The 17,340-nt window shown below is 50.5% G+C and overlaps 5 protein-coding genes and 1 non-coding gene across 7 annotated transcripts; 2 read left to right on the top strand and 4 right to left on the bottom strand.

Moving 5' to 3' along the window:
- Positions 1 to 2,203: 2,203 nt before the first annotated feature.
- NCU01093 (Ser/Thr protein phosphatase) lies at positions 2,204 to 3,572 on the top strand (the record flags this gene model as incomplete). The annotated part of the gene is made up of 1 exon (XM_956612.2): positions 2,204 to 3,572. One exon carries the CDS (start codon positions 2,204 to 2,206, stop codon positions 3,212 to 3,214), a length of 1,011 nt encoding a protein of 336 aa, XP_961705.1. The 3' UTR covers positions 3,215 to 3,572.
- Positions 3,573 to 3,822: 250 nt separating this feature from the next.
- NCU01092 (3-oxoacyl-(acyl-carrier-protein) reductase) lies at positions 3,823 to 4,767 on the bottom strand (the record flags this gene model as incomplete). Its single annotated transcript, XM_956611.1, has 1 exon — positions 3,823 to 4,767. The coding sequence occupies one exon, from the start codon at positions 4,765 to 4,767 to the stop codon at positions 3,823 to 3,825; it is 945 nt and encodes a 314-aa protein (XP_961704.1).
- A 1,938-nt stretch (positions 4,768 to 6,705) lies between these two features.
- Positions 6,706 to 9,039, bottom strand: NCU01091 (hypothetical protein; the record flags this gene model as incomplete). Its single annotated transcript, XM_956610.1, has 2 exons — positions 6,706 to 8,588; positions 8,820 to 9,039. 2 exons carry the CDS (start codon positions 9,037 to 9,039, stop codon positions 6,706 to 6,708), a joined length of 2,103 nt encoding a protein of 700 aa, XP_961703.1.
- Positions 9,040 to 10,496: 1,457 nt separating this feature from the next.
- Positions 10,497 to 12,467, bottom strand: NCU01090 (hypothetical protein; the record flags this gene model as incomplete). Its single annotated transcript, XM_956609.2, has 1 exon — positions 10,497 to 12,467. One exon carries the CDS (start codon positions 12,465 to 12,467, stop codon positions 10,497 to 10,499), a length of 1,971 nt encoding a protein of 656 aa, XP_961702.2.
- A 1,394-nt stretch (positions 12,468 to 13,861) lies between these two features.
- Positions 13,862 to 16,902, bottom strand: NCU01089. 2 transcript variants are annotated; one of them, XM_011396161.1, is made up of 5 exons: positions 16,740 to 16,902; positions 16,659 to 16,681; positions 16,429 to 16,589; positions 15,523 to 16,360; positions 13,862 to 15,465 (listed from the first exon to the last, which is right to left on the bottom strand). In XM_011396161.1, exons 3-5 carry the CDS (start codon positions 16,529 to 16,531, stop codon positions 14,652 to 14,654), a joined length of 1,755 nt encoding a protein of 584 aa, XP_011394463.1. In that variant the 5' UTR covers positions 16,532 to 16,589; positions 16,659 to 16,681; positions 16,740 to 16,902; the 3' UTR covers positions 13,862 to 14,651. The 2 variants fall into 2 exon arrangements, with proteins under 2 accessions (XP_011394463.1, XP_011394464.1); XM_011396162.1 differs by having other exon boundaries at positions 16,429 to 16,902.
- Positions 16,903 to 17,249: 347 nt separating this feature from the next.
- NCU15097 lies at positions 17,250 to 17,336 on the top strand. Its single transcript has one exon. It is a non-coding gene; the product is annotated as a tRNA-Gln (tRNA).
- Positions 17,337 to 17,340: the final 4 nt, after the last annotated feature.

Raw genomic sequence — 17,340 nt, 5'->3', positions numbered from 1 at the left:
CTAGTGGCTTTTGGCATGTGGTGTCTGATAAAACAGAAGCAGAATGACAGATCACTCCAGTCCTGTCGTTGGAGCAAAGTTGACGCTATTGACTAGCAGGAAGATCATTAGATTCGGACGACAACTTGATCAACGGAAGACGAGACGGGAACTGGACGCAACCTAATGCAGTGAGGAGGAGGATGAATGGGTCAGGAGGTCAGTGCCCGTTCGAGAAAACCGAATTTCTCCCCGCCATTATGCCCGCCAGGGTTTCAGGGGCTGGGTATCCACAGGGGTTCGGGGCCCCGCGGGGTAACAACTACCTAGCCGCCGTTCCCGCCTTACCTCTAGAGGAAGGGGCCCCGCTCCCGCCCGCCCAGCTAGGGAGGTGCCCGTCAGGTCGCGGCTCACAAGTCAACCCCCCCGACCCGCCCGACGACACACAGACCTCGACTAAGTAGGAAATTGTCCTTGGATTTTCGGCCGGTTTTTTTTCTTGAGGGCTGCGGTGCGGTTGGGTTACTTTACTTACCTACAATCTTATGAAAGGGGCTTGACAAAAGACTCTAACCAGTGGAATACTTCCACTTCATGTCGTCGTTGCCAACATTTCGATCTCATCAACAGCCTCCCCCAAGGCCGCATCACAACTGCCGCCTTACCGACCCTTGGAAGCTTATTAATTTTATTCGATTGGCAATCTGTCGATTTGCTTGATTTACCCTCTAGTGCTCTCTACCCCTGTCCATTCTGATATGGTGTGCTCGAGTTAAGATCACGGCCCTAGTACGCTTCGTGGGCACTCCTCTCTCTCCGTTGTGCCTCCCCTTCATTCCCAAGTTCCGAGGACCAGCAGACGAGAGATTCATAATGGCATGACAGCCGACCACCGGGGTGCACAATTTATCCGCCCACAAAGCCAGGACATCGCCATGCTCTGATACGCAGTAATTTCCCGTCCCACGTGGCTGGGCCGCAGATGCGACAGTGTGGGAGACGCGTGGCAAGTCATTTTTCGGAAATAACTGAAGTCTATCAAGATTGCCGTTTGGCTACATGTACTTGAGATGATTATGAAGAAGCGCCAACGCGGCAGCCTCGTTGGTAGTAGCAATGCAAGAAGCTATCCCAAGATAGAACATCAGTACCTGAGCAGATGATACAATGCGCTTCGAGCAGAGCTTACCAGAACAAAAATCAATGATTGCTAATGGTACTTCAACTCATCTAGGATTATTGGTGTTAGCGTCACAGTCATGTACTTTGACCTAGCTGAACTTATGCTCACCACACAGATCAATTCGACTCGTTGCAGCAAGAAGAAAAAAAAAGAGAAACAAGAAAGAAAGAAAACAGCATAAAACAGATCGGGGGTGAGACTCGTCATATATACCTAGATAGCTGAATTACTTTTTGCTCGCTTCCCTCTTTGCGTCACCTTCACTAGGTACTTATTAAGACGGAAGGTACGTTAGATTCTGTTGGTATATGCCAAATCCAACTCAATGCTCTCTCACCTTTTCGTCCAAATGTTATATACTATTAATGGGAAAGAAATTCCCACCGAGTGTGCGCATATTTCATCCTACTCCTTCCATACCTCTAGGTATGTTAAATTGGCCCAGAGGATCAACGATGTGAATAGGTTTCTAAGCATCTGTTCTCATCCTAACGCAACCTACTTCTATCCCGGGGATGAGTCCTATCAAATATAATTTTCATCTCACACATAACACCATCAATAACATATAAAATATGTTCTTGAAATCACCTACACGGAGAACACCCTGAACAACATAGGTATTGTGCCGTGCACTATGAATTGCAAACGCACTTCTCGTAAACATTGGTACATACAAGTAGGAGTTGACTGCCCGGGTCTTTGGTTCGGGACCCGGAAACCCTGAATATCGCCTTGTATCCGATATGAAATGGCTATCTCCTCTAGAGGTAGGTATACCTACAGATGATGCAAATTTGCTGCAGTTCACATGTGCAAGCAGGATTTGCAAATGACTGGAATGAGCGAGATTGTTCTTGTTTGGGCCCAAGCGTGTCTTGCAGCTCACAGATACCTATACCTTACATGTAGCCAAGTGAAACTATATAAGAAACCACACATCCCACATTTGCTACCCGTTTTTTCTTTCCCGTATTCCACACACAACAACATTGAGTCCGATCGTACCTACCTCTTTCTGTGCATCAACAGTCGTTCAAAATGGGTTTCACAAAGACAACCAAGACGTCCTTCCTCATCCTTTCCGACACTCATGGAAAAGATCACATCATGCCCAAGGTACCGGTCGATGTTGCTATCCACTGCGGCGATCTTACCGACGAGTCAAAACTTGACGAATTTCGCTCCTCCCTTGAGCTTCTCAAGTCCATCGATGCCCCATTGAAGCTCGTCATCGCAGGAAACCATGACTTCTCCCTCGATGAAACAGCCTTCGAAAACTTAACCGCAGAAGCCACTACGAAGTGCCATGTCGAGCCCGAACTCATAAAGAAAGAATACGGCGACTTCGGCCAGGCCCGCGAGCTGTGTTCAAACCCAGAGGACGAAAGCATCATCTTCTTGGACGAGGGCATCCACTCCTTCCGCCTACAAAACGGGGCGGCCTTGACAGTGTACGCAAGTCCATTTACGCCATCTCGCGACGCACACCAGGGCTTTCAATTCAAACACAACGACGAGCACGACTTCTCAATTTCGCCGTCAGACAACAAAAGGGTCGACATTGCCATCACACACGGGCCACCAAAGGGCGTACTTGACAGAACCTCCTCCAACCAGCGGGGCGGCTGTGATCAGCTGTTCGCCGCCATCGCAAAGGCTCGCCCTCGCCTCCATTGCTTCGGCCACATTCACGAAGGTTGGGGAGCCAAGCTTGTGACTTGGCGCGGAAAAGAACCAACGACCACCACACCTTCTCACTTTACTGAGATCGATAACGGCGCTTCAATACTCATCGACAGCCTCGCCGATTACAAGCCCAGAAAATTCGATTCGGAACAAGATGCTAAGGACAAGAAGAAGCGGAAAGAACGACTTTTCAAGGATGGGTTTAGAAGCACGAGTCACTGCAAGGACGACAAGCACCCGTTGGTAGCAGGACAGCAGACATTGTTTGTCAATGCAGCTCTGGAGATGGGCCCCGAGGATGAAGACCCAGACGCGAGGGAGCAGGTGCCGTGGATTGTTGAGCTGGAGCTACCGAACGCTTAGTTGGAGAAGACAACGAGATTTCATAATGTACGGGCGGTGGTACTGACGACCGATAGCCACTTCAGAAACAACAGGGGCGGCGGGTGGCAGCTTCGGCGGTCATGGCTTTGGCTTTTCTGCTTTACCCCTGGCTCTGGAGTAGGCGAACCGGCGTGGTATGACCATCGCTCTGGGTGTCGTTGATATGATGTGGAGGATGTTGCATGGTCTATACATCAATGAATGCAGCGAATTGGATTCAACACAAACATGATGCCTCGTTTTCTTGTGATATGATCGTTGTGCCGTATAGCTGGCGTAGAGGTAGCTAACATTACCATATATACACTTGAACTCATCGAAGGGAACCGAGTTTGACCTAATAATCTGTACCTCTATCTTTCAATGGTGTATTCCACTTCCACTGTTAGACATTGGGGCTGGAAGGACGGGAGACACCGGTCGGTGCAAGCGCGGGCGGCCCGAGGGACCCCACACATACGGCCAAAATCCGAAAGTGGAAAAGTGACAATTGATGTAAGTGATAAGGATAAACAAGTAGATAAGGGTTAGGGATAAATACCCGCCATCCGCCCTCTCCCTCCCCAGGGCAGCTCCCTTCCTCTCCCTCAAGTCAAACAGATCCCACCATCAACAGCATACGTCTGGCCCGTAATATAATCCGCCCCTTCACTCGCCAAAAACCCAACCAAAGCCGCCACTTCCTCGGGCGTACACGACCTCTTCAACGGCACCAATGTATCCACAAAGCTCTTGCTCACCTGGGCCTTCGCTCCTTCGTCCTCCTCCGCGTTGCCCCCTCCCGCCCTTATCACCCCCTCCGCAATCGTATCCCACATGGTCGTGTCCACCACCCCCGGTGCATACGCATTAGCCGTGATCCCCTCGCCCGCCAACTCGGCCGCAAATGTCTGCGTCAATCCTCGAACCGCAAACTTGCTCGCCACATACGGTCCCAGCATCGGCAAACCCCGCAATCCAGCCACGCTGGATGCGCCGATCAATTTTCCCGAGGTGCCTTGTTTGATTATCTGCTCGGCAGCGGCGCGGTAGCAGTTGAAGACGCCAATGACGTTGATGGTAAACATGCGGAGAAGGTCCTGCGGGGTAACGGTGAGAAGGGGTTGAGCGGCGACGATGCCGGCGTTGGCGACCATTGTTGACAGAGAGCCGTGAACCGAAACATGGGAGGAGATGAGGGCGGAAACGGAGTCGGGCGAGGTGATGTCGGCGGGGAAGGGGTGGATGTTGGGGTAGCCGAGGGAGTGGAGGGTGTGGCAGAGGGATGTTAGGGCGTCGTCGGGGTCGGATGAAGAGGAAGAGGAAGGGGAGGAGGAGGGAAGGTCGTTGAGGGTGAGAGCGTAGCCGTCGGCGGCCAGGCGGTGGGCGATGGCGCGGCCGATACCGCGGGCGGCGCCGGTGATGATGGCGGATTTGATGGGGGGTTTGGGCTTGGGAGCTTGTTGGGTTGAGATGAGGCGCCGGGATGAAGCTGTTAGAAGAGGCTTGGAAAGAAGGCGGAGAGGTCGTTGCAGTTGTCGGAGGGCGGCCATCGTGTTGCTGAAAAGAAGAAATTATCAGGGGTGCTAACGATGTTTGACTTCTAATTTCGTGGTCAAGCGATGTTATATATGGACTGCCTTTACTACAGAAAGTCGGACCCCTCAGTTACCATAGCATCCTCTTTATAATTCTCGTGCTACGGTGATACTCGCCGTTACGGTGCGCTAGCCACAGCCATGGGTACATGCGGGGCCTCCGCTCGACAGCTCGCTTACACGAACGTACGTACAGCAGCCAAGCGAATATCCTCTTTCTCAGAGTGACGAGAAGAGTCAGTTGGCTTGTTATGTGAGCGAGGCCCACATCAACCTAACCTTTGTTAGGTGATTGATCGGTGGTGTATTATCGCCAAAGTCGGAAGTTCGTGTAACCGTGGTACCATCACATTACGTGACTGCCGATTATGCTACCCTACGGTGTACCGGAGAATCATATGTTACGAGGGTAGTGGTTGTGTTGAATCGATCAAGTTGGTATCGAAACAAGGGGATCTCACTCGGTGATATGCCGGGGAGTAACTTCAGATGATGTGTAGTTTGTTTCAGTTGTCTGCATCTGCTTGAACCCTCCATATCAGGGTGCGCTGAACCTTTCTTTTCTCCTCTTTTCTTTTCTTTTCTTTTCTTTTCTTTTATCCTTATTTTTTCTTCTTCTAATCTTCCTTTCTTCTTTTCTTCTTTCCTTTCTTTTTTTCTTTTCTTCTTTTTTTTGGGGGATATCTCACCAGCCCCTGAAAACAGCAATTCACTGGAAGTATTCGGGGCCATGGTGCAGTTGCCGACTTTCTTGCTTTCCCTATTCGAAAACGATGGATTGGATAAGTATTCTACCAGCTAGCTAGAGGTATACTAGGTAGAAGTCTATAGATCTGCGATTTTGTCTTGGCCAACATTGGGTTTAACACGGGTTCATCATCACCTCGAACTACATTGTCTCAACCCACACAATAAAATAGATATCCAAGCAATTTTTGTTATCAGGTTTACTAAAGATTGTTTTGACCCAGTTTCCACTACATGCACTAAATTCAGATACCTGTGAGTGGCTATCTATCTAGCTCTATACCAGATCCGCAGACATATGACACATTCTTTGCCCGATATGTCCTTCACCTCCACGACTCCTGTCGTTGTAGCCTTCTTCAAATGCGGAACGAAGCAAGGCTTGCCAGACAACTGGATGATACAAAGGTAGGTGACAGATTGGAACCCCGCTCAACGAGTTATTCAGCTCTGAATAAATGTCTCGTCTATAACAAACGACTCCACGGATGCCTGGAAAGTAAGAAAATTCTCTCGGGCCTTTAACATCATGGGTTGGGTAGTCGAGCTCAACCAACCATTCGCCACTGCCATAGTAGCCTCCGACAGCGATCGGCAAGGTAGCTCCTCCCTGGGGACTTCATCGGCAACGGCGGGCAAGGAAGCCATACATCTTGACTCCAAAATTATCCTAGCCTGAAGAAGGAAGCGAAGGTCGAAAGACTACTTCCAACAAGGCAGCTTATGCCTGGTCACTTGGCGGAGGTGACTGCGGAAAGACAACGACAGAAGATGCCGTGGGATTGGTTTTGTAATGACAATAGAGGAGGAAGAACAGCAACCAGAGCACCTAGTCTGGAAGTAATGAGAGGGGGGTGCAGGTAATGGAAAGCCCGATGAACGGGCGACGAGTCAAGGACTTCCTTGAAGTGGTAGGGTGACCGCATTGTTGACTTTCTAGCAGTGACCGGCATGTCTTCTCTGGACATGATTCCCAAGGATGTCTTGGTTGGTAAACAGCCCGCGATGTCGATAACAGGAAGCATTCCTTAGTATTGGATGACTCGGTCTTCCTTCAATACTTCCACATTCAATGACACCCGACTCAATAACAGGACTTAATACAATGAAAAGTTCAGACATCGTTCTGTCTTGGCTCTCACCCGCTTATGTTGACCAGGCATTGTCGTACTCCTCTTGGACGTTTGCCATCAACGCTTCGAAGTCGATATCGAACCCAGAAACTGGTGTTGACGGCGGCACATTTGGCTGTCCTGCAACAGCATGATCGTTGGCGGTCTCCTCTTCCGTTTCCTGGGACTCCGTTGTTCGTTGTCGCTTTTCTGGAGCCGCGGGCCCGTCTGGTAGAGCGTGCTTTGCTGGTCGGATTGGCAGCTCTGCTGGCTGCGTAGACTCTGCTGAGGTCGGCTCTGCTGCTGGTGCGGCTTCAAATGGCACAGGCAACAGGGGAGGATTCTGAGGGATTGGACGTTTCATCTCCCCATCTTGAGGTTTGAAACTCGGAAAGTAGTGTGGCTCTCTTCCCCGGCCCCCGATTCTGCCAAGATAGATGATGCCGGATTCGCAGCCAAGTTCCCAGCGACGCCAGTGAAGCTCCTCAACAACTCGTTGATAAACAGAGTCTGACAGCTCAGGAATCACCATTAGCGTCCTCTCGACGAATGCCAGACACTTCTTTGCCCACACTTCCTCGGAAAAGGGCTCAAGGGGTATTGTGTTTAGGTCAACAAGGCCCGCATAGTACTCTGAATCTTGATCCCAGTAGAGTCCGCCCAAAAGTAGCTGTAAAGGGGTGCACTTCTCAACATCTTGGGCCAGCAGCTCATCCGATGTACACCGCTCCAGGAGATAAAAGAGGGCATCGTGTTGTTGATCGAAGGCTCTGTCGATATTCCTTGTAGGCTTGCCGCCAACGTACCATAACTTTTCTTCGAAAGTATCGATATTCAGAACAATGTGCAGAGCAGTTTGGCGTCGAACATTGACGACTTTGGTCTTGTGGTCGTCCGGCATTAACTCAAGCCAAATATCCAAGGCGGTCGTGTTCGCATGCCGGTGGCGTGCTAACAAGGTAAGCAAGGTCTCCGTGAGGAAGGGTAAGGGGGCGTCAAGCCCCTCCCGACCGTAATGACGGACTTGGAAATTCACGAGTTCTTGGAGAAGCTCGGTCTGCAATTTTCTCCCGGTTGTCGGCTCGTTCTCGGGGTACCGGCCTTTACCAAGCTTGCATCTGCAGCATCTTCCGACCAGGCATGCCTCAATCGAGTATGCACGGGATTTTCTGTTGTACCATATGAGATTGGAGAGAGTGTGCCTGGTGAGGTGCGGGGTGTATGGACACTTCCTCGGAAACAAGGTTATCTGGATAGCTGCTAGAACCTCGACTTCATTCAGTGTTCCGTCACAGGCTCCTGTTCTTAGCAGAATGCTTGCGAGGGGCCAATCAGGGTTGGTCTTTTTACCTTGCCCGGTACCTGTGATGAGTTGAAGGAGGAGGTGGACCATGTTCGTCCGTCCTGGAATTTCTCGTACAGTTGCTTTCGCGCCCAACTTGACGAGCTCGGAAATCACCTTTTCTGAAGGCTTTCGCTTGCTGTAACACAGCTTCCTAAGGATGGACTTTCCAGCAGGGTCCGTTGACCATCTGGGTATATCATCAACATGACAACCCGCGTTGACGTCCACCCCCGCGTTGACAATGAGCCCAAGGAGTTTCCACATACCGAGGTGAGCTGCCAAGTACAAGGCTGTTTCCTTCGCGTGTCCACCGGTACCGGGAGGAGCCCACAGAGGCGAGACACCGTGGCGTAACATAACTTCAGCAACCCCCTCACTTTTTGTCTTGAGCGCTGTGAACAGAGGGGTGCGCGGGAGTGGATCGTTGACATCTGCGAGGACAAAGTAGCCGTCTCTAGGGCAGACGGCCGTGGCATCCGCTCCGTTTTGGAGGAGAAACTTGGTGGCTTCCATTTGGTTGAACACGGCAGCGAAGTGCAGAGCTGTCCAGGGCGACCTTACCATTCCAAAACCTGTTGGTCCGTCGAGGTAGTGCCATTTAGAAAGGCCACTGTCGTCAGAGCCGCGAAAAGACATCCGCACAGCATTGGTTGTAGAAACGTTTACTCCGTTTGCAATTGCGTATTCTTTGATCCTTTCTTTGATAAGACGCGACTTGGGAGGCCAGATAAACACTTGATTGATGTCAGCTCCGTATTGGCCGATTGCGAGCTCCATGGTGCGAATTCTGTTATTGAACACACCCCAAAGCAAGGCCTGGGGGTTGACGGATTTTGAATCCCTCTTGTACAGCTCCCAATTGCATTTGGTGTAGTTCGTATTGCATGTCCGAACCAGAGAGTTCAATTCTGAATCCTTGAGGCTATCCGCAATCATACGCATTATCTCGGGGGGGAGGTCGAGGATTGTTCGTGGTTCCGCCTCTGGGGGGAGTGTGAGAAAGTACTCAGCAGACGAAGACATGTTGATGGGTTGTGTAGGTAGTGACGACACTGGCGCATCTGCTAGAGGCACTCATTAGTTCCTATTTCAAAAGCACTTTTCTTGAGCGTTTAGTCTTCCAGAGTTTCTACTTACAGAAGCGTGATTACGACGATGTGTTGGTCTCGCCTCCCAAGTGAGAGAGGGGTGATTGGGGTAGAGCAGCGAGTGATGGTGATGTAGTCGATGAAGTTATTCGTCTTGGTGGCTCCAAGACAGAACTTGGTCGTCGCTTCCAGGCACAACCAATTCGTCAAGTACGATAACGGAATACCAAATGTAGAAGAGGGGGAAGAAGAGGAAGAAGATCGAGGCTGAATGACCAGCAATATGTAGACTTGTATCGCAATTTCCTTGGCGAAGAGTGAATGGCTCCATCCGGTACTTCACCACCTTACGTGAGCCGAATACCTTGATCCACAGCCGGTGAGCTGGCTATCGGTCCATTGCCGGTCCGGTGAATTGCCACGGTGTTGACTCGCAAGCACCGGCAGTGGTCAAGGAAGGGTCGAGCGACAAACAGCGGGGTTGGCCAAGCTTTGGCGAGAAGGTTCAGATGGCTCTCGCAGGTTCGACAAACAACTGCCTGGAGCATCAAATACGTAAGCGAAAAAGCGAACGCTCTGTCGACCCTGACTGCGAATCTCTCGAGTTTTTGCGGCATCATGGGAACTGTTGGAAGTTGGTCACGCCATAATGAATGCAGCTTAAGCTTCCCTCTCACGGTCCGATTTCAAGAAATTCGCCCTTGATGACAACTCTTGATCCACGAAACCGTCAGTCAACTTTCTCATCGTTCTCCCCATTGCTCACCTGCTTCTGCAAAACTTCGTCACTCGTGGTGGACATCAAAGGGCTAAGATCCGCATGTTGATTGATTGCTTTCTCCTTTCATCTTTTCACTGCAAACAGTCTGCTGAACTTCCAGAAAGCAACCTTCCCTAGACTACTCATGAAAACTACAAAGAATAAATCATTTATTGAAGAACGGAGGCCGTGCTGACAGCTAGGCGGCGCCATTTGACTCGTTCACTCTACTTTCCAGAAATTCATCGTCAGCCGGTTGAACTGGATAAGCATGAGTGTAGTGTTCACGTCGGTGTATGGCTTTGAGTCATCACAAGGAAGGCACATGTGTGTATTCCAAATTCACACGGCATGAAACTTTGGCTTCATAAGAAACGTTTCGTCATTGACTACCTATACCTTACTTGACTGGTATTAACCAGCCTGTCTGCTACAAACCCCATTGCTTTAACCATTTCTCGTTTTCCCAGACGGTGTTCATTCCCTCTACCAGACTGGAGGTTCTCCACTCCTCTCGCCAGAGAAGTTGGGGAACGTGTGAAATGCGCCCAGCAAAAACTGTTCTTTGCTCCCCGTCTTTAGCTTTCGGCGAATCTCCGTCAGTCTGGCAATCACGATTTTTCGAATCTCCTCTATCCCCTGGGTCTCACCCCATACCAAGTTGACATTGTCAGTTTGTCCAACACCGAACAAGGACTCCAGTCAGTTTGTCCAACACCGAACAAGGACTCCACGAACTGCAATCGCATGTTCATCTCAACGAAACCCCCGATTTGAGGTATACTAGCCGGTACGATACCGTCGTAGTAGTAATCCAATGGCAATCTGTTGATGAAGTTGGCAAAATCGATATAGCGACGCTCTTCCCAGGAAATCGAGTTGAAGATGCATTGTAAGATATCAATACCATTCTTGTCCACCGCGTTAAACTTGTCGCCAGGCCAGGCTGTCAGAAGAAAGTGTAGCACGCTGTCTGGACTCCTGTCCACACTAGTCTCCTCCCACTGATTCCAAGGCTCCAACCTATGGTATACTCTCGTCAGTTCGAGGGTTTTCCACTCGCGGGCGTAGAGTTTCATAGCGCAGTGAATCGCGGTGTCTCCATTGCCGTTAACTTTGGTAATGTCTGCACCAAGGTCAAGAAGGCAGCGGAGCATGTCGGATGAACTGGCGTTGTAGAGAGCCAGAAGTGTTGTGGGTGTCTCAGGGATACCAGGTAGTATCCTGTTGACATCGACTCCAAATTCTTTGACAAGGAGCCGCACAAGCTCCTGTCGCTCCAGTAATTCCATGTTGCAGTCGCTGGTAAAATCAGGCAATACCGCATCGTAGGAGTCCCTGTAACTCCTGGGAAGTAATACAGACCGCCGGCTGTAGCTTGCACTGGAGAGGTTGGCGATCGAGATACCCCTCTCAAAGCTATAAAAGGCAGCCGGAGTGAGAGCAGCATGAAGAAGGTAGCCGAGCTGCTCCGCGGTGAGGTGTGTATACGCACGAAGATGCAAAAGATCGACGGCTACGGCGCATCTACCGCCTACCACGGAGCGGATAAGAAGCTCAAACTCGATATCGTATCGAGCATCTAGTCTTGCGCCCATCTGCACCAACTTACGAATAACTGCCCGAGAATGCTTGAGCATAGCGTGGGCGGCGTAGTGGAGCGGGGTGTGGCCGTCGCAGTCAGTCGCATTCATTAAAATCCCGCTTTTCCCTGCAAAAAATTCCACCAGATCGCCACGGCCCAAACTAGCAGCAATATGCAATGCCGTTGCGTGTGGAGTACCAGAATCGTCATCTGGTTTGTCAGGGCCTGGCTGAACCCATTCGGGGTTCCCAGGAGGCTCTTCCTCCTCCACGCCTTGGAGTGATTTCAACTCTTCGCCATCTTCGGGCAGTCCGTCATCTGGGTCGTCCGAGGCATCTTCCGGGCTATCTGCGATGTAAAAGGCATAAGCGCCACGACTTAGGAACAATTCGATCATGTCCTTGTTTCCGTAACATACAGCCGTGTGCATTGGGAAGAATTCTTTGGGACAGGATTCCAACGAATGCGCACAGGCTTCACCATGATCGGACATTGAACAAAGCCCAAATGACCGTTCGCGAAAGCCCGCCCCAGTCTTTATCAACAACTCAGCTGCGGCCACTTGGTTTGCAACGGCAGCGAAATGGAGGGCCGTACCCCACAAGATCTTCTCCATGCTTCCGGGTATCTCAGCATGGCGCGTGAACGTTGGCGGGTCACACGGGTGCAATCTGCAGCTATGGGAATCTAACTCCCGCTCAAAATGACTCTTGGGTTTGCCAGTGTGGAAGCTGAAACGAGACATTTGGCCTACGTTTGTTCCCTGTTCCATTGCGCTTTTCATGCACCTGATGTTTCCGGTCAAAGCCCCCCAGGCTAGGGCTGTCGGGTTGCCGGATCTCGCATCCAACCTATACAGCATTCGGCTGAAGAAGGGCTTCAGCTTACGGCAAGTAGCGGCCAAGGACGCAAGTGTCGAGAAATCATGGCCAAGGATGTCGGCGATGATTAAAAGAAGCTCGTTTGGGAGGTCAGGAAGTGATCTAGTCACCAGCTGAGACAGAATCCGAGAGTCCATGTTGAAAGAAGGGTTGTCGAATTGGTTGATGTTTGACTATTATATAAAGTGCCTGGCTCTCGATGTGTGTGTTAATGATTGTCAAGAAGTGTATTTAGAGGGTGGACATACCTGCTGCTAATGTTACGACAGCCATGAAGTCAAGAGGGTGATTTTGGTTTGGATATCAACGAGGCGAGGGTTTTGATGTTTGCGAAAGACAAATGGCGGCAGATAGATAGCTGCAGTTGGTGCTGAGAATTGTGTTGAGGTGCAGTGTGGAAAGAGAAGAGTGGGAAAGAAAATGTAGAACGCAGGATTCGGAAGACTTTATACTCCAAAGTAAGAATCAGCGGAATCGGGGGGGCGGCAATTTTGACTTCACTTGCATGCTCGCCTGCTACCTTCACTGGGATACTTGGCTTCAATCTTGGAGGAATTAAGGTGAATTAGGGATCTTGGACGTACTAGGTCATGTAGGGTCTTGGAAATAAAACCTGGAGAACCTCAATGACGAACAGAGGTAGTTGTGGGCTTTTTACTTGTACCCGTACTGTTTGTATCAAGATATCTCTCAACTGTTGTAGAATTGAAGCTGCACACCTACAACTTGAGGCAGAAGTAAGGCTTGCCAAGAACCATTCAATGGGGAATAGCATCATTTGCTATCTTTTGAGGGTGTTGGAGACTTCGGACGCCCTCGCCGTCATCGTAGTCATGTCTCCAAGAATCTGTAAGTAAGAAGTCCTGGTTTGGCAGTTTTCCGGTTGGAGAAGGAAAGGAGTGATACTTGAAGTTGCTCATGTGCATCTTAAGCGGGGTGACTTGTTCACGCCGCAGGTTTGATGTGAGCCAAACTTGAAAACAGAACAAAGTCCAGCTAGCAGTGGAGGACGCAATGCAGTATGAATCTTTCACAAACATCAAGATCACAATGTAATTGAGCAGATTACATGTGATCAGTCAGCCAGGAAAAGAAATTACAGTGTCGGGTAAAGCAGAGTGTCTGCGGAGATCGCCAGGGGCACATGCTCATAATCATCACTTCCCATCAAGCCGTCATCATTCGCACGCACTTGCCGGGATATGCATACTCTGTCGCTCTTGCACCGGACGGGGCGGCACCAGAGAAAGGAGCGAAGCATCTCCCACTTGGCCTACTACCATTCTGGAACCTCAGTCTTCTTCAGTTCTGCCTGCCGAACAGTCGCTCTTTCACAAAGGAGAAAGGGAGAAGGTATCGAAGCTTGATGTTTTAGTTCCATGACTTGCCCAGCGGGTCATACACAGCTCCAATGAACACGGCAGAGAAGGATATTACACAATCAAGTTTACAACTTGAGCAAGGAAACAGTCCCATGGAAGGCCAAATAAGGTGACTGGGTGTTACACGGAACTGAACCTGGAACTTGAGAGGAAAGTATTGAAATACTTTGAGATTAAACAGATACTTTTTGAGATAATCACTCTCCATTAACTTCCGACGGCCCGTCTTCTCAGATGATGCTTCCGTCAAACTCCAACTCTGAGCTGTACCGGAAGGTGCCGAACAAGATCCTTCCACAATGTCCCATTATTTCGAATCCTTCAAGAGGCTTCCACCAGGGGACCGAATTTCCAGAATCCGATCAAGCGTCAGCCTTCTCCTTCCCCCACGTGTACTTCTCTTCCATCCTGATGTTCACCCAATAGCACGCCTCAATGAGCGCACGAATCGTCTGCGGGTGAACGATTGATGGTCCCAAACAACCCGCCCTGATTCCAAGCCTTCTGATGAGCGATGGTTTTCGTAGCTTTGGTCTTCGAAGCTTCGGTGGCGGGCTGTCGCATCTATAGACAGCGCACAAGAGGGGTGTGGCCTTCTCCATTTCGGATATGAAGCCGAGCGCCTAGGTCGACCAGTAGCTGTAATAGATGTTCTGGCATTGAGCAGTTGCCGCCAACTAGGTACTCCATGACCTTGTCTTTTCCGGCGGGGTTGTAAAAGTAGAAGGGAGAGGAAGAATTGAGCTTCAGGCCATAGTCCTGGAAGAAAGGGTATTGAAGTTAACAGCGTCGCTAAAGACTCGGGCAGCATCTGATCGAATGTGGCTGCCGATCTTCGGGTTTGAGATGTGAATGCAACCTCTGAGAGTAGCCAAGACGTTGTCGTACCAGCCAGCAACGCCACCGCTCGTAGCTCCAAAGGATCACGTTTCACGATGATCATTCATCCTTGGCCCTCTCCTCCCTCCACATCTCTCTTTCCTTCTCTATCACACCTGGCCCCTTGTAAACGCTCCCATATAGCCCCGACGCCCACTCATGTCCCTCCCCCATCCTATCCTCCTTCTTCACCTTCCTCCTATACCACCGTCCATATATCAGCAGGTAATACAACCTAAAGCTCAACAGGGCAAATCCGTCCCTTTCCAGATCCTCTGGGTACTGCGCCCCCAAATCGACCGCGGCCGCAATCCCGCTCATGACTGCCACCTCATGCGCATTGATCATCGTCCACGAGCTTGCAAACCGCGTGTGCCTTCTTCCTTGGAGAAGCCACATCCAGGGCACCACAAAAGCGTAGTGCGTCCAGGAGTGACATAGCTGATGCCACCAGTCCTTGCGGATGATCTTTGACTCGTCGATCTCGTCGTCAGTCCAGAGATGTCCGTCGCGCTGCTTGTTGAGGTAGATGGTCTGGAACACGTGGTTGTCAAAGTCAACCTCGGGCGGGAACTGGGCCTGGTAGTTGGTGCAGTCGAAGCACATCTCCAGCTTGGTCAGGTCGGCGTCGTAGGGCTTGATGTAGTACATGGGGCGAAAGTTGTCGCGGGCGAACTTGACACGAGAGGAGTGGTCGACGCCGGAAAGGGAGTTGACGGCTTGGGATGGGTTGAAGAAGTTCTCATAGTGCTTGCGCATGTAGGAGGAGTCGTGGTGGGTGATGGTGATGTCGTCAGAAAACTTGGCGGAGCCTAGGACTTGGCGCTCGCGGAGGGAGGCGGTTCGGCCAAGGAGGCGTTTGGCTGTGTCGGCGCTGAAGGTGTTGATGTTTAGATTTTGTCGCAAATTGGGAAGCGGAAAAAGTACTTACAGGCAGCAGATTACAATCTCGTCATAGTGTTCGGTTGTCTCTTCGGCGTCGGCATCAGCGTTCATGACCGGATCCTCAGTTGCCCAAGCGCTCGTAGGGTTATGGTTGTCCGGCATTGGGGTCCGCTTGATAGTCTTGACCACCACTCCATTCTTGTCGCGACTCAGTATCTGAGTTACCTCGGTAGACAATCGAATGTTTACCCCTCTCTTCACCAGATCCTTGTGCCAGTCCTCGTAAAAATTGCTAAAGTTGGGGAAAACAATCATGGGTGGCATGTTACTGGCGATGCTCTCCTTATCAGCCGGATACCACATTCCATATGTCGGACTTGTGCACAGTCGCTCGAGGATTATGGTGGGTACGTCAGGCGTGTAGTTTCCAGTGCCCAGAAACAGGGCAACCATGGGCAGAGCAACCGTGTTCGCGAACTCGTAGCTGAACCAGAAGAGCTTCATCAGGTATTTGATGGGTAGCAACGCGAAGATCAGCTCGAACCATCGGAGGAAGGATAGCATCCGGTAAAAGCGCTTGACTTCGCTTTGGTGTCGTTCCAGGAGCTTGGTGGGATATACGTTCGTCCAGAACCTATCACCCTTACCAAAGGAGACTTGAAGCTTGACAGGGTTGGCAGCGTACCCCTGACGGGCGAACATCGTCATGGTGTGGTGGAAGATGTAAGAACCACCTTGAACGCCCTGGTTGAGCCATGATGCCCCGTGCTTCTGCTTGTCAAGGGGGATGGAGAAGGCTTGACCGCCGCAGTAGTTGGCGGCTTCGATGACAGTGACGTCGAATTTCTCAGGATGGTTGGACAGGTGGTAGGCGCATGACATGCCTATTTCCTTAATGTCAGTGTCCAAAGCAGAGCAATTTCTGGCGGTATCAAGGAGCATTTCCACTTACCGGCAGCACCCGCGCCTACGATAAGCACCTTCTTCTTCCGCTCCTCGCCTGCCATATTGGTTGGAAGCAATGGCGGTCGCGTTGAAGAGCTCCAAAGTGGCATGGAAGGTGTCGAGAAGTGCGGTCGGGATTGATATCAGCTTGGCGTTCGCGTCGGAAAGCTGCGCAAGCATAGCGGGAGAAATTTCAAGTCATTGCGGGTTTGTCCATAATTGTTGATATATACATACCATCACGGAGTAGGAAAAACAAGCTGTGCTCAGTAAGCAAATGGAATGCGTCATGATGTCTCATGCTGGCCTACGCAGTACATTTGCAGTTGCGATCGGCTTTGTCAAGGTGGCCAAAGCCATTTTCCGTAGATCCAGATGTCGGCTAGCGATCGCAGTCGGTATCAGTTACACATAGATCGATCGCTTCTTCGTTGCTTTTTGGCTTTCGGCGCGATACAAAGAGGTGGAGGTCGAAATAAAGTTTGGCGGGGCTTGTCGCTGCTGTCTTGCAGGGGAACGAGTGGCCATGTTTGTCTCAGACATATGCGTTTAGGTGGTGGTGCTCGGGCCATTTCCTTCGTTCTGGAACGGACAACGCCGAAGATGTGAATAGTTACACCAGCTTAATATGTAATTCGCCGGCAGACACGTGTATTTAAACACAGGTAGATGTTTAAGTGGCAATTCTTTGTTCTTGTGAATCGTATCCACGATAGATCTATCGCTATGAAGAATTCCGATGCAGGCGTGGCAGGTTCCTGAAGACAGATATCACGGAATGGGCTTATAGTACAGCGTACCAAACTTTTGCCTCAACGAAAGTTACAGGGTTGTGTAGTGTAGTGGTTATCACTCTGGATTTTGAAGCACATTCAAATTCTTCCAGTAACCCCGGTTCGAACCCGGGCACGACCTAATC

This window comes from Neurospora crassa, linkage group V (assembly GCF_000182925.2).
Source record: "Neurospora crassa OR74A linkage group V, whole genome shotgun sequence".
NCBI classification, from domain to species: Eukaryota; Fungi; Ascomycota; class Sordariomycetes; order Sordariales; family Sordariaceae; genus Neurospora; species Neurospora crassa.
Note: the sequence above shows the minus strand (reverse complement) of the source record. Positions and strands in the feature narration are given on the sequence as shown.